The following is a 17,194-nucleotide window of genomic DNA, read 5'->3' as shown; positions in this document are numbered from 1 at the left end:
GAAGAAGTTAGTATATTTAAATCATCAAGAAGTCAAGGATTCAAGTCAAGCAACAACTATCTATTTCTAAATATGCCTGCTTACTAAGTAAGTGAATATTAGAACAGGATATTGCCATATTTCACCGCAGTTATATAACCATATACAAATCCAAATTATCTAAAACCGATACGAATTAATCACTCAACGCATTGACCAACAAAATTACCCCCAAAGACGGCAATATCCGACCATATGGCAACACCGCGGGAACCAAGTAATACGACCTTGTAACAACCTTGAAGTTGCCAACATCAAATTAAATGCTCCATTATAACCATAGACAAAGATATTGCGTCGGACCTGACAGCTCTGGGAACCGGAATCGGAAAAATCTATGACAAGTTGGAGTAAAATAAATGATTTTACCACGCTACAGTTTAAAGACATTGTTATTTGCGAAACACATCGCTCATTTTTTTATTTGTTCTAATGGAGATAAAGTCATTGCATCATTAGGCTGTATGAGGTATATTCCTTTGCTTAAAAAACTATAGACGGTTTTGGCCCGCTTTGTTATGAAATTCCCTCTAATTTTCTTTACCAATAAAATCCAAGATGGCTGATTAAATTTCGTAGATTCAAACATATTACTATTCAATAAGTTCTAATATAACGAAAGCGTACAGAGTTACGAAGTAACTAGTTAAACCACAAGATTTAAATCGATACAAACTCAAATAAGTACTTATAACGAATAGGCACAGATAACCATATAAACAGCCTACGAATACAACAGGAAATTCTTCGCATTTTACGAGCCGTAATTACCCTAATCTAGATTGAACGATCATTAATGAAGGTAAATAAAAACATTCGGTGAGCAAGTGAGCAACTGCATATGGTTCATAACTATCTTGATGAAAATCTTGTCTATAATCTTATGAGGGACTGGCAGAGATTCATAGTTTATACAAACAATTTTTATTTTGTTATGTTGCTTTTCTACAGAATCTACAAACGCTATTGTATTGCTCGAAATTTAACAATCAGTAGGGTATAAGTATATTCTAATTTTAACCTAAAACCTTCCTTGCTAATCTAGTATTGGTGGAAACCATGAGAAAATTTGTCTGGTTTTTTTTTTTATTTATTTCGAGAATTTACTAAAGGCTGCAACACACATGCCTCACGATGCGTTTTCAAGAGTTTTAATTAACACTAGCTGACCCGCGCAACTTCGCTTGCGTCACTTAAGATAATCATATTTTTCCCCGTTTTTGTAACATTTTTCACTGTTTCTCTGCTCCTATTGGTCGTAGCGTGATGATATATAGCCTATATCCTTCCTCGATAAATGGGCTATCTAACACTGAAAGAATTTTTCAAATCGGACCAGCAGTTCCCGAGATTAGCGCGTTCAAACAAACAAACAAACAAACAATCAAACAAACAAACAAACTCTTCAGCTTATTAGTATAGATTAACTTTTTAATAACTAAATATTCATGTTTATTAATATCTGTACAATGTCAAAACATCATTCAATCTTGATACTTGATTACCGCAATATCAAAATACAGTGAAACCCTGCTATAATCCGTGTATAAAGTTTTTGTATGTTGCCGGAACAATTTGATGTAAACATATAAAAAGTTTGATTTATTCGCCTTGTGAGCAGGTTATCTTCTCCATCATCTGTTACTACCTACAGAGAGATTTAATCTGTGATTTAATTGACTATATTTCTAGACAGGTTGACTACGTTTGTACAGGCAGTTATATTGTTCATATTAGTTGGTCATTTAGAAGTTTCAAGCCGCCCGAAGGCTTTCCTATTAGAACGATGATTTTACCCGGCTGCAAGTTAAAATTGCAAGACAAGTCATCACCCATTTATGCTATAAGCACACTGTATATCACTGCTTTAAAGCTGACTACAATTAGCGAAGATTTGTTTACAGAATTCGGCTAATGTAAAGATTGGGAACACAGATTGTTTTGAAGTTTTCCTAGTTTGTGATTTTACTACTTAAAAATTAGTAGAGTCTACCAAGAGTCCTTGGTCCACCACGCTTGCAACTATGGTTTTACTTGACTCAACGTACAGGTATAATACGTATGAACTCTCAAGCATGGAAGGTACATGATTCTGTCGAGTTTCGTTCGAAAGTTTGACATTTAAAATTTACTGTTAAAATAGTTCTTACGGGGCCCGGTAGAGGCGCTATACAGATTTTCGTGTAAAATTTCTCGATAGCCTGCCTGTTATCGGTAGTCGATAGTAGTAGAAAATCGAGCAACTGGTCGAAAATATTAGGTCGGGGAAATTTTTTTTCGCATTACAGTATGTATGAACTTGTAATAAAATCTTTTTGGCTTCAAGAATCACAAATGAGTAAACGGTTCATTAGGTTTCTTTCAGTGAGCTCGTGAGGTACCCGAATATCGAGCTTTTTTGTGTAGAGAAAAGATTTTATTACAAGTTCATACATACTATAATGCGAAAAGACTTTTGCCCCGACCTAATATATAATTCAAAATCCAAACTAGTTTTTTTCTAAATCTAGCGATCAATCTCAAGTGTGAGAGATATTTCAACAATTGATACGTTATCTGTGCATCTGTCATGAACTTGACATTGTGATGCAGTTTATCAGTATAACATCTTACGATTGTTATTGCATTGTAGTCATACAATACATTGTTATGATTTGATACAATCTCGATACAGTAACAAATTGTTGAAAAATAAGTATCCTTTTGTGTTTAAAAAGACAATTCCCGCACTAATAAGCGGTGACTTAGAAACGTACAAACACCGGACTCAAAGTACTACCAGACCCGAAACAAATATCTGTGGATCACACAAATATTTGTTTCATGTGGGATTCGATCGAACCCCCGACGGACTGTTAGTGGTGTGATGTAACACCTTAACCACTGCGCCAGGGAGGTTGTCTAAACAATGACGCAGAAAATCTGAAAAAATATTATTTTGTTCCAAGGGACTTTACAAACACAGAAATCTTGCTACTATACTAGTCTCTTACTATCTTAGGTCTAGTAAATTTGACTACGCCCGAACTAGAGAGGTGTGGATTATAGAAATATTTGAACTATGTTGAAACGGAACCAATTACATCCGGGTGAAAGACAGTAGCAAAATCTCATGAATCACCAAAATCCGTTCTAATACGGTTTTGGCCAGTAATTTGTCAATTAACTAGATAAAACCAGTAACTTGTAAAACGCAGTTCACATACCTAATTAAAATTCAGTAAAACAATTGTTATAATTCCATTCGTGCACATACATACTCATAATTTTAAATACCTTAGGAATATTCCATAGAGTAAAGAGATTAGTTCATAGCCAACCTTATCACAGTTTAAACGGTGTTAAACGTGATCTAGGCTGATTGATGTCATGATCTGTGCTTCGCTTAAAACTATATTTTAATGAATATGATGATGGATATCATTAGATGAGTCATTGGTTGTTTTCATTTAATTTGATGGTTTGGGTATTTTAATTGATTTTTAAGTGACTAACAAATGTTTAATTACTGATGTTTGTTTCAAGCATTATTGTTCAACTAGAGACTGTTATGTGTATATTTTTGTTGTCGCAAATGAATGCCATTCCGTACGCTGTACAATACAAGTTATGTTCTCCTTGTAACCCGTGTAACTTATTGATTTAATGTCTACCTGATTCAGATTAATTCATCTCTATTTAAACAATTTATATTAACAAAGCTTTTAATAGCTATCTTTCTATCTAACATATAAACAAACACGGTCACGTTACACTGATATTATAAGCAATCATTTATTTTAACAATTACAACCTTTTATTAGGCTTGTTGCATTTTTTCGTTAGTACTTTCAGCTGACATCTTGCAAGCTAAATTAGAAGCACTTCATTTTATCCTATTGAATCTAAATTTTATTCTACCTACCCCAAAACTAAAGTATTTTCTTGCCTAATCTAGTCCTATCTCTGTCTACCTTTAAACTCCGAAGCAAACCCACGTTTGAAATACGTACATTAGTATCAGGCACTTGTTTACAAATCCCGGTGAGATTGCGCTCAGGCACGGCACAAACCAGTTGTACGCCAGATCGATTTGTAACCGCTCGCCGAGGAATGCTGCACCGAATTGTACTTGCAGGGCTGACTGACTATAATATCTATGTCATAATACTGCTTCAATATTTGTACCTCGGAATTTATGGAGCTTAGAATATTTCGTATCTTAGAATCTCTAGTCTAAATCTCATTTACATCTAATGTTGTAATGCTAAGAAAAGGAAGTCAGTTCATAAGACAATAAGTATGGTTCGTGTTTATTTTGTAAAACTTTTTTGACAGTTTTTACTTGAAGAGTGTGACATTGGTAAGAATATAAAACTCAACCTATAACTACTGTAATAAGGCAAAACTACCACGTTTTTGACTAGACTTGTCTAACCAGTAATGTGAGTATTTAGAGACTTCCCTAATATCAAGCACACGAAATTATAAGCAGTTAAATTATTTTAGGTAGAAAATTTACCCCAAGCCCGAAAGCGAACTTGAGATTACTTTTCAGCATTATCTTAATAAATCTCAATTTTATACTAAGGATAGTATAGTTTTTACAATGTCATCAATCCATACTTATAATAAGTAATGTTTTTTCTTGACATTACATCATAGTGTATGTAACAGTGAGTCTCAAATCAGAGGCTTCACCTCAATTGAACCGAACCGTGGTACGAAAGCGTAACTAACGTCGTGTAAGTTACAATATGCTGAATAATCCACGAATTTACCGGCTAATGTCCGCATTATACTCACAATTGGGTATTAAATCGCGATTTTATGAATAATGGCTGGGGAAATTATAGCTAAATATTTAGTTTTCCAACTAGGAAACGTACAATGTACATATATCTGTATACATCTATTGCAGATGATTAAGGTTTTTATGTAGTACGCGCCAAATACCTTTGTGTGTCCGAATATTATAACAGCAAGTCGCTACGAGAAGGACATACAAGAGGCGTAGGAGAAAAGGGCGGGTGATGGAGACAAATCAAGGGCATATCAAACTTTCCTATCAAACGTCTCTTGACTTTGCTTTTAAATTTCTTTTCCTCGCGTACTTTAACTGCTTGAACATTGGAGCACAGAAAATGATTTACTTTACTCTAAATTTGGCTTTTGACCAAAATCATGATAGTATTAGGACGGTTCAGGAATAACATAATTCGTTTAAACAATGACAACCGACAAAAAATGGTAATCGAACCTTTGACCTTCGTCCCTCTTAAAGGCGCAAGCAAACACGCTTCACAACTTAACATTTATTACTAGAAAATAGTGATTAAGTTAAGTTAATATTAGGTTAAGTCTAGAAGTAGCACAGCCCTGCAAAGATCTACGTGCAATGATAGCCGCGGCATGACAGTGTACGTAATATGAAAGTTTTATACGAGTACGAGTGCTATCGTCACGGTGAAGATTAGCTTTTTGTTATTATCTTAGTACTTACTGGAATACTGTCTAGGTTACATTCTTAGCATTCTAGCAATCATTTTGCATTAATGTACAACACTCTTGTACATGCCAGGCATCCCACTATAATTTGTCTTGTCAGTAATGTAGCTAATTTTATTTTTGCACATATACATATTATTTGCAATAATATCACGTCTATTACACCCGAAGGCTTAGGCAGGGGTGTACAAAATACATCCACGCTACGCCATTAACAATGTAAGTCCCACGTAATCAGGGCGAGCCTGTTCCACGTTACCAAACTACTTGCTACGATTGATATATTCTTATATAAATTAGAAAAAAAAAACAATAGCACAAAATCCCGATCCGAGAATCAAATATGAATATATTATAATATGAAAAAGATACATGTACTATAGGTACTGTACATACGTATTTGACATTTAAAATGTACTGCCATAATAGTTCCTACAACGCCCGTTAGAGGCGCTGATCAGATTTTCATACAAAATTTATCTATAACTAACCGATTGTCGGTAGTAGATAGTCGTAGAATCGAGCTACTGATATAAATATTCGGAATGAAAATTAAAACTATTCCACCCGACACTTGAACAAATGATTTCACTAAATAGCTATTTATGCGACTTTTACATACTTATTCACTAGTACCCTTATAATATAAGTATCAAGTCACCCAAGAAAGTCACACTTACACAGAAACTCTTACATAAGTGCTCACTTATAAGTGACGGATGTTTGCAATGCTCAAATCGTTTCGTATCGCAATACTTGTATATATGCGTGTTATATAACACTTATGTTATGAAGAGGAAATGTTTGTATGTAACCCGATTTGTATGTCCTTTCGGCTGATATTTAGCGGCCAGTAATAAAGAAACTGCGTAACAGTTTGTTTATAGTGGACAAATTAATGCATAGTACTTAAACACGAGTAATATCTGTCCTCTCATTCTTATAACCTAGTGGGAGAGAAACCAAAGCGACCATCAAGTGATCAGATGCATGGTTGACGAGTTACCTACAGATCTGAGGCAATCACTGAGTTACTGATAGCAAAACATAGGATTAACTCAAGCACGATTGTCTACATTCGGTACTATCAAGTATCAAGAGTTTGACATTTAAAATATACTTCTAAAATAGTTCCTTCATCGCCCGCTAGAGGCGCTGATCAGATTTTCTTTCACAAAATTTCTCGATAACAGCTAGCCGATTGTCGATAATGGTAGAGAATCGAGCTACTGTTCACTAAGAAGATGTCTTATTATTATCGCTTGTTATTAGTTTTCAATACTTGACTAAAATGAAATAGAAGTAAGGAATTCTACTGCTACTGGCTGCTAGGTAATAAAAATCATCATAGATCACCATAGATCTAACCTGTCTTGTGCCCCCACAGACCCTCTACGTAAAGATAATCGAGCTATAAACGTCACCTTATCTTCACTTTATTTATATCCACAGGTTTGGATAAAATAGATGGATTGGATAACTTACAATCTATTTTAATTCCCATTGAGATAGGTAATCGCATTAGGAATGCTGTTGAAAAGTTCTACTGCCTTTATAATATTAACTAGGTATGAAGGAGAGGAATGAGATAATCAAACTTCAATAAATTATTCCTGACGCGACGGCACTGGATATGACAACAGTACCTCGATTCTCTACCACTATCGACTACCGACAACCGGCTAGCTATCGAATTTTGACATTTAGAATGTACTGCCAAAATGTTTCCTACGACACCCGACAAAGGCGCTGATCAGATTTTCATACAAAATTTCTCGATGACAGTTCGGTTGTCGGTAGTCGATAGTAGTAGAGAATCGAGGCACAGGTCACTCAATCTACAAAATTCTATCGACGTTTTGCATTTTTGCTGTGACTTTTTACAAAAAAAACGTAGTCTGTATCTTTTTCTAGAGTTACAAAACGGTCGGAACCTTCTATTTTCTATAGTCAGAACATTCATAACGAAATCGGTTCAGCTTTTTGTCGTGAAAAAGTATCAAACAAACACACTTTTTAATATTATAATCCTAAGGGATGCATCCTATGCAGTGGATAAAAAAAAAGCTGTGAGTAATAATGAAGTCATGCTCATGTACATACCTGTAAATGCGAGTCATCTTTGCTATGCTCAGGCTTGGTGAACTCCACATGTAGTCCAGGCTGCATCTTCCCGGTGAGCGGTAGTGTTGGAGCCTCATGCTGCCACGCCAGGCGCTCCTCCTGTCTGAACCCTGGGTTGTCGAAGGCGAACTCATCTTTGACTGATTCAGGGTCCGTTGAAAAGACTAGGTGCTTTCCTGTGGACAAGAGAAATAAAGGTTACATTAAAATCGGAAAAATTACAGTTTTACACGCGCTATGACTTTGTGTATATGAATATAGCAGCAAGAATCAGCGAGGATGCCAAAATAAAATCAAGAGACTTAGGTGTCCGTTTCTACTTTTCAAACGCAACAGAAATAGTCAAGAAAAATGTCTGAGGTTTTTGTATTACAAAAAAACTGAAATTATTCTGTTCCCAATACCGACGGTAATGGAATTGCATTGTGACAAAATATGTGCTTGAAAACGACTCATATTCAGTGTGACTTATCAAATTAACTATCAACATTTCTCTACATTAAGATGTCATCAAGGTTTCTTCTTAAAAATTACGTCGTTGTTATTGTCTAGTATACAGCTACTAGTATAATAGATAATGAAGTGTTTCCTATTAAGTTCTTATCTGTATTTAATCTCTTTATCGCTCAAACACCGGAGCAAAAGTCAACAACTAACGGAAAAGGGATTTACACGCTAAGTATGTACATATATTGTAGAGAACACTGTTAACTTAACATTGTACTGTACCGCGATTCTCTACAGTCAGTATCGGTAGGTACTATCGAGTATTGACAGTTTGACATTTAAAACGGTTTGAATTTAAATTATAATAATTCCTAGACTTACATATACTGCGCTCTAGATAGGTACTTAAAAGAACTATCTATGGCAAATCTAGCAAGTGTAGTTGATAATACAGGCGATAACGCTTGCTTTTCCACGTTAAAACTAATTGAACAACAATTTAATTGTAGCAATTATCAACTAATGTTAATTAATTTTGACAAGTTTAAAATAAGAAGACGATGACGGATTTTGTCTATACACGGAACCCGTCTCATAACCCGCAGTGTTGCCACCGCAAGAAATCTTATAGTTTTTCATAATTCTCTATAACAGCAATTAGGTTTAATTAGTACACGGTAGCAGTAACTGTCGTTATACATGGCAATAAAGCGCAGTTTTCACTGAGAGAAATTAATCATGGTGCGCACGATAGAATAATCGAGCGTACATGAATGTTTAATTAGTCGATCGCATGCTATCTCGGATTAGGTCAGTGTGGACTACGGATGTTGAGAAAAAGACTTGTGTAGTCTCCCACCGGTACATTGTAAAGAAGTTTATTCTAACTTTATTTTATTTACGTAATGAGAAACCATAATTCAATATTAATTCTTTTTTTTTTGTCGATTACTATAGATTAAATTTGACAGCTGTCAAAATAACGCGCAATGATTTCCCGCCACTTTCCCAATTTTTTTTTTAGCAGACGTATTCCAACATCAGCCTATGTCCAAGGCTAGCAAACTTACACAAACACAAAATTATCGGTTGGCAAAGGCGTTCCGTCATAAAGCCTGGTAAATGACAGGTTGCATAGCCGGCTAGTGGTGTTAATTCACTCGTAATTATCCACTCTTGCTTTCGATAGAGATCGGATGTGACGATCTGGGTCGACACTTTCACGTGACGTCGACTGTTTTTTACTCTATTTATGTGTTTGCTTCGTAACTGTTTGTAAGTAATGTCTTAGATTCAAATAATCTGTTGGTAGTCTGTTTAAAGTTAGATTTAACACGTGTAGCGATATGTTTTCACGGGTCGTCTTGCCTTAGCCATTGCGAGTGCCATCGAATACCACGTAGAACTGGCAATGACTTGACTCATTTTGTTGCGTAAATTAATCATATTCGTAAATATGTAGTTTAAATTCATAAATAAGGGTCTACTGTCCTACAGCTAGGCAAGGGTCACCTCTCAAATTGAGGAATGGGTTAAGGCTATACCTACTAGACCTATTTACAAGAGTTGTCTAGTCACAAGAAATAATAAGTCGCTCTCTACATACAAGCTTTACCTATAAAAATAACAATTGCCAGTCTGTATTGACCGCGTTTCTGAGTCTGATTTAGCTGAAATCTTAAATACATTATATGCAAATCGATCGATAAAAAGCGTTAATGGAAGCTAACCTTGTTTTGATAAGAGCGGGTCAGAACGGTCAGACAATTTCTAAAAAAACTCAATTCTATCACGTCTTTTTGGACAGTGTTTTATTACAAACACAATGCAAAGTTAATGTCACTTTCAAACGAATATAAAAGCTCTTTGTAAAACTTTTTCCTTAAACTAAAATGTATCTTCATTTTCCTGATGAAAAATTAATCATAACCTCTTCTCATTGTTACATTAAAAACCCACAGACTGTTTATTAAAGGTATTATATTATATTTTATTTTGATGAAAAATATAATTGAATCTTGTCTGTTTCCGATATCTTAATACAAGTTTTCTTGTTGCTGAAACACTTTACTAAAAAAACAATATAATAAAAAATATTACAATAGATTAAGATCAAATCCGTCACGTATTTTGTACAAAAGCAAAAATAATTTAATAAACTACAAATAATAATGGAAATCTAAGAGAAAAAACTGGCAACACTTACTGTTTTTCTGGGTCTTGTTAAAAAAATGGCGGAAGGATAAATCAGAAAGTACAAAAAGCCAATCATTGACTTTAAAGACATTAAACTGATAATCAAATAATATTTTCAATGCTATCGTTTGATGTCTACAGTTACAATAAAAACATGATTATATTTGTAAAACAAAACTGTAAAACTAGATGTGCAATAATATGGTTTTAAATAACAGGAAAGGATACGAAGAAATATTAAACAGCTAAACTAGTTTTAAAAAATGATAGGGGGAAGTTTCAAATTTTATACTTTTGATAAACTATTTGATAGATAATTCGAAGTGTTGCACCGGGGGCTAAATATTGTAAATATTACAAAAAAAAGTCTAAAATTCAGATACAGTAATGTACAGTCTATGAGTTATTTGTGTATCAAATAAACACTTTTTTGTCTATTAAAATAGCCATATTCAATCTATTTCCGACCGTGGCCGAATGTCAAAACCCGTGCTAATTCGTAAACAACAGAAAAAATAATCCACGTGTCTGTTCAGTGGTTCGGAACGTTTTTTTCTTAGCATAAACTAGCGACATCTAGTACCTATAATGAGAAGCAGTAACAATCACGCGGCCAGTTTCATGGACGTTACACGTTTAAATTGTTTGTTGGTAATTAATCTGCAATGATTAGCTTGTTTTGCGATTTAAATGTAAGTGGGTAAATTGTTTAGATGCATTACCTACTTTGTAAGTGGTTTCTTACAGAAAACGATTTGGCAAAATGTTAATGTAGAAGAGGTCTATCATTTCTATACAAAAACCGTAATTATTTTAACTTGATATCGCCGTTACTTTGATAGTTAAATCAATTACTTGAGTAGTCTGGTATTATAACATTCAGTTTAAGATTTCCTCACCTATAAACGAACAAATCCCTATGCTTTTTCCACAATCCATTAATGTTGCCAACAAAAAAAAATGCATACATGTCAAAACGAGAGTCTAGTAATCATGTCTAGAGAAAACTCATTCCAAAACGAAAAATGACGTCACAAAATATGAATACCAAAGCTATACAATTAACGCAACGCATTCAAATCAGTTCAGTAATATTATGCACCAACTAATTTGCACATAAGCGTCTGTCTCACAATGTCGCCGTGCCTGTCATGTTAAGGACGGGTTTCTCCATGACTAATAGAAGCAGATATGATTTATTACCTAATACTTTAAAGACAGGTTTCAGACTGCAGATACTTGGGTATATTAAACTTTTTGCCTATTAAAACGACTGCTCACTTCTTTAGTGACAATAATGGAAGTTCTTCCTTCCGATTCTTTTATAGTTTTTTGTGCAATCCTAACGACTTTTTGGTAAAGAACAGACTGTTATTTCGTGTCTGAATACTATGACGAAGGTCTATTATTTGAAACTGTAAGGTTATTGTAAAAACCTTTGAGTTTAGGACGGACAAACTGATCATCGGTAATCGAAATTATATTAGTGCAGGTACGTATCCGGCAAAGCGAAATTACATATGAAAGAATAACGTACGAAACTTAATGATTAAACCAAAATATCTTGTAATGATGATAATCTGTAACGTACTTCCCGCCTTTCAATATAAATATTAGACAAAAATTGAAAAAATCTGAAAATAAAAAACAAATTGTTAATATGGAAAGATCCGGTACTATTTAAATTAGTACCACAAACAGTTAATCGATTCATTGAGTGTTATGTAAAATATCGGCACACGACACAAACAATACAAACGTAAACAATTCAGTGTTAAAAGTAGGTAATTATAAAACAGGTTTTATTTCACGGCTCACTGGCACCGCACAGTCGGCAGGCGGCCAATCGACCGTGAGTTTCAACGATTCCTTATCTACGTTACACTAGATTCATTGAAACAAACCTGTTACAGTTTTACTTGTTTGTCAAAGACTGTAAATGATTGTATAATATGTTTTTGTACAGTTAGGTAAGTACTTTTCAGGTTACAGGGCTTTTATTGCCATGTAAACCCTGTCGCATTCCAGAAGAAGACCTCTTGCAGACTAACATACTCAATTTATAATTAATTAGATATTATTTCAAAAGCATATACCTCTTGTTCTCCCCATTAACCTTTCTAGCCGTAGACAATAAATCTTTAGTTTCTTCATCTTATTATAAAAATTCAAGCAGACATCATATTTTTTGCAATACTCTAATGTATAACTTTTTGATAGGCATATTGAAGATTGTGAATGAAACTATTGTGTATAGACCTCTCCTTAAGTCTCCAGTTTCACCATTAATAGTTAGTTGACACTCATGACAGCAAGTGTCATCAACCTCGGGCGTGGGCGCTCTTTATAATAATGCTACGTCTCCAACGCAAAGGTTGCATATATTTAAGGTCGTTTCTCCCTGCACAAGCCATATCCCCACAACAATTACCAGACAAGAATACATTATACTAAAAGCTATCTCGTAATATTGACAATGACTTACGTTTAACGACTACAATCCGTTTCAAAATTACTTCAATTATCATTTAAATAATTTATTTTTAAATAAATTACTTTTTAACAACGTCATAAATTAATGTATTGGCAACATTGAAATGTCAGAACTGTCATTACATGTGACGTTTGCATTTTTATGGCGGCAAAAGCAGAGGCGTCAAATTATACAGCCTAGCGGTTTAAGAAGTGCTATTCACAATAAAATATCACGTATAATTATATATAATGAAGAGCATGCAGGTCACGGCGTAGGCAGTCACGAATGAGTTGCCAAAATTATGGACCCGACGGGTGGTCTCATGCAAAATAATTTGTATGCAGGCGAAGCATGCAATTTATGTTGAGGTGTTTCTTTTCACATACTTTATTCAAACACTAAAGCGAATATATTCAAAACTATAATAAGAAAAGAAAAAAACAATATACCATAAAGCGTGGATTATATTACGTACTCATAGCTACAAGCAGTTGATAAAATTCAGTATCCTGTTTAATATTCCATAGACTGCCGATGGAATCACATACCTTCCAAGCTTTAGTAATAAGCTGTCTCTTATCCAATGACCTTTAGTTTATATTTAGTCTGAAGCTAAAAGTCATTGACCAGAAGCAGACTGCGATAAATAAAATAGTCAAGATTAGATAGTAGTATTAAATAGATAGTATCAGTAAATAGTAAGTGGTTTCTATAACGGGTGAAGAAACCCACTTTATTTTACTGTCTTACGATACAGTAGCTGAATCCACACATAAATAAGTAGGTAGGTACTTAGATAGTTTTTCTCACTATATTTACTCGTATTTTGTTAGATAAAAAAATAACAGAATCATATGATGCGACATTTCTTCTTCAGCCCTCTTTTGTAACCCAATGCCAAGAAAAAGCAAGGTTTCTCAAAAAAATCCAATATTTAATTGCTATAATATAAATGATCATTAATGAGCTCTTATGGAAAAACTTTACTGTCGAAAGTCAAAAATATTTTCTAAAATCACTTTTCAGGGCTAACGTTTCAGTAGGTATTCAAAGATTTCTATCATTTGTTTAATGATGGTGAAATCATCATACTCATGTCGTCACCAGTAATCATCATATCCTCGTGTGAATCAGTCTAATGTCAAAGGAATCCTAAACATTCTTTTTGAAGTAGTCACACTTAAAAACACTTAAAGCTTTACTTAAGTATTATTGTATTCCATGCAACTGCTTACAATTTTATAACCTAGCAGAAATTGATATGAATGCTTTAAAATATTTTATTTCTTCTTAAAAGTAAATAATCCGGGTTTTGAGTTCATTTAGAATTATTTATGGGTACTGTAGACTAGTGAATGCAATCCCGATCTCGCGGGATCCCGATCTCGCGAGATCCCGATCTCGCGAGATCCCGTGTATTTTTTCGGGATCAATCCCGAAGCATAATATGACGAGATCCCGTTCGGGATTGTCGGAGAGGGCATTTTCAGCAGCTGGGTACATTGCAATAGACTTAAGATGCCGATTAAAAGATCATACTATTGATACACTTTGTTTATTAAGAGGCTACTTTCAAAATGCCATGTGATTACTTTTTATTTTGATCTCCTGGAGCTACACCTACTTTTTTGATTATGTTCATGTTATTACACCTGTTAATTATGTTACGTTGTTAGTAATATTCAAAAATAAAGGCTTTTATTTTCTTTCAAATAAGTAATAATTTATTGCATTCACCACACTATCACACACATATTACATTAAACAAGCCGTATTAATCGTATTATTTTTACTTACTAGACGGGATCCCGAAAATCTCGGGATCCCGCGGGATTGATATTTCTGATCGCGAGGGATCTCGAGTTGACGATCTCGAGTCGGGATTGCATTCCCTACTGTAGACTAGTCTTCTAGATTATATTGAATTGAATTGAATGAAATATAAGCCGGCTTTAAAATGTTTCAAAAACATAATTACTATAGCAACTAACTAAAGTAGACAAATATACAGACCACGAATTGGTAAATTCAGAATTTATGTGAAAATATACAGCCTCCCTGCTTTGCAGTCCAAATACCTACCTAAGCTTACATTAAAAGGTAGATTATTCCTTAAAATCTACATAGAAATAATCTATCTATTATTTCAAGTAATGAGTCCCTAAGCAAGCAATCAAAGATTTAACCATTTCTGTAAATCTACACAGTAATAATGCACCTATAATCATAACTTTTAAACTCTCGCATTGCATGTTCAATGTATAATAGAATACGGGAATTAACGCGAACACGCATTTTACCTTGAAATGCCTAACGTTTCGGCGCAGGTTGCAGTCGCCGTGGTCGCAGGCATATCTACCTATTATCTCAAGCAATGAGTCGTAAAGCCATCAAGAGATGCACTGAACAGCAATTTGCACTACGACACCGATGCACTCCAGTCGCACTTTCACTGCATTGTTCTGCTCTTACAGAAGAGTTTCACACGACTCACACGTGGCGTTTCTAATACTGTCGTTAAATAGCTATTACCTATAATTATACAACTATACATGTTTATTGATAGTTTAGTGACGTTAATATGCTGTAAATCTGCCTTAATACTGGTTTATGCTTTTGTTTTGATAGTAATCATTATTTACGTAGTTACAACACCCTGTTGTTCCTTATTTTGCGATTAATAAAGTTATAATCAAGGTTCATTTGTTTCTTTTTTCTAAAGAATCCCATTAATGTTTTATTCTCGCTACACAGCTACATGTAATATCCGTAAATATCGGTAAAACTGTGAAGAATAGAACTAAATGAAAATAAATCCACGTATACCTACTGATTTCAAAGCTTTGAAGAATAAGAAGGTTTCTGAGGTACATTTAGCGGTAGTTTATCTATTCAATAGCGTTTTTTTTTGTATGAGTTTTAACGCTATTGAATAGATAAACTACCGCTAAATGTACTTACTCAGAAACCGGGAGTAAGCCATTTTAACTACCAGTATACTATAAGTCATCTTTAAAGTTCTCTGGTTAGTTTTCGTAACATTGGTATGTAGGTACGTACTTGTGCACTTTGTTAAATGCGTGAAAGTTAGTTCTTATGCAAGGAGATGCATATTGGCTCTCTTCCAAACAACAGTCGAACAAATTAGAATAAGGTATTTGCTCATCATTATTCATTTATTTAGATAAGCTCACACACTCGTAATTATTGTAGATTTATTTGTCTTTACTATAGTGAGGAAAACCTTCACAAATTGTGGATCTATTAGGCTTATAGATCGTAAATGTAGCGAAAGAAAATCGCGTGAAAGATTTTGGTAATGAAAACATTGTCTTCATCGCGCTATTGAAGCTTAACATATTATTTTCTCATGATTCTTTCCCGTTAATCTTCCATACATCGTGACAAACACACGATACAATGCAGCATACAAGTAAGTATGTGAATAAAAAACATGTCCGCCATGTCTATTTAATCATAGAACAGACGTATCCAGGTGTTTAATTACTAAACTAGTGAAGATGTAATTAGCTAGATAATGGCAAGAATGTCGCCGACATGACTCTCAGATAGACATCTTGGTAGCTGCATGAGGGTAATTGCACGTTGAGAAAAAATGTTGAGAAATCCTTGTGGAAACTTGAAGATATGTGCGTATGGATGAGGTAATATGTAGTGCTTGATGATGTCTGAAATATAGAAGGCATTTATACTTATTTCAAAGGAGCCCTTGTTCGTTGATAGATGTATTTAACACATCAAATTGTAAGGGAGTTTTTACAAAATATTGCAAGGACTAGAACGAATAAAACGGATATTTTCTGTTCAAATCTTATAAAGATTCAATTGCAGCCTTGTATACAAAAATTTGTAACGATAATCCAATTTTTCTTTCTGTCTATTGATATTTTAATATTCCAAAACAAAAAAGACTTTATTTTTGTTACACTATGTTAAAAATAAATTCATATTTTAAGATAAACAATGACGTCAAAGTCACTTCAAGTACAAATTCATTGACAAGTTGACAAAAACAAATGTCAGCTTTACTTATTCTTAACTTCATGTTATTATGACAACCTATTTGACCAAAAATACACCTTATTTTTATATTCTATGGTATTATTTCCTTTGAAAATATTGTAGGAAGCTTCAAGACGCTAATTGTATAATCGGCTTGCTTCCATTTGAGTCAAAACAATTATCTTATCTTATCTTATCTTAGGGGTGGGGGTGCCAGTTAATGCCTGGCTGACACTTCGACCATTCCTGATCCTTTGTGTCACCCCCTCCTTTGCTACTCTAGACGTTGGGGGGCAGGGCAAAACTTATCAGTTTTGCTATGCACCCCACCGGAAGCAGCCTGTAGTCTTCTGGTTTAGGGTAACCGCATCCTAGAAGATCCATTCTTTTTCTTCCTAAAGC

At 34.3% G+C, this 17,194-nt stretch overlaps 1 protein-coding gene across 1 annotated transcript in view; it reads right to left on the bottom strand.

The window, feature by feature from the left end:
* Positions 1 to 17,194, bottom strand: part of LOC142984307 (uncharacterized) — a 60,020-nt gene that overhangs the window by 9,089 nt on the left and 33,737 nt on the right. The window contains exon 2 of the mRNA XM_076131826.1: positions 7,630 to 7,826. Coding sequence (XP_075987941.1) covers positions 7,630 to 7,826 — 197 coding nt within the window. The remainder of the gene's footprint in view (positions 1 to 7,629; positions 7,827 to 17,194) is intronic.

Source organism: Anticarsia gemmatalis, chromosome 26, assembly GCF_050436995.1.
Source record: "Anticarsia gemmatalis isolate Benzon Research Colony breed Stoneville strain chromosome 26, ilAntGemm2 primary, whole genome shotgun sequence".
Taxonomy (NCBI): domain Eukaryota; kingdom Metazoa; phylum Arthropoda; class Insecta; order Lepidoptera; family Erebidae; genus Anticarsia; species Anticarsia gemmatalis.
The sequence above is the reverse complement of the archived record's forward strand: the minus strand, read 5'-3'. Positions and strand labels throughout refer to the sequence as shown.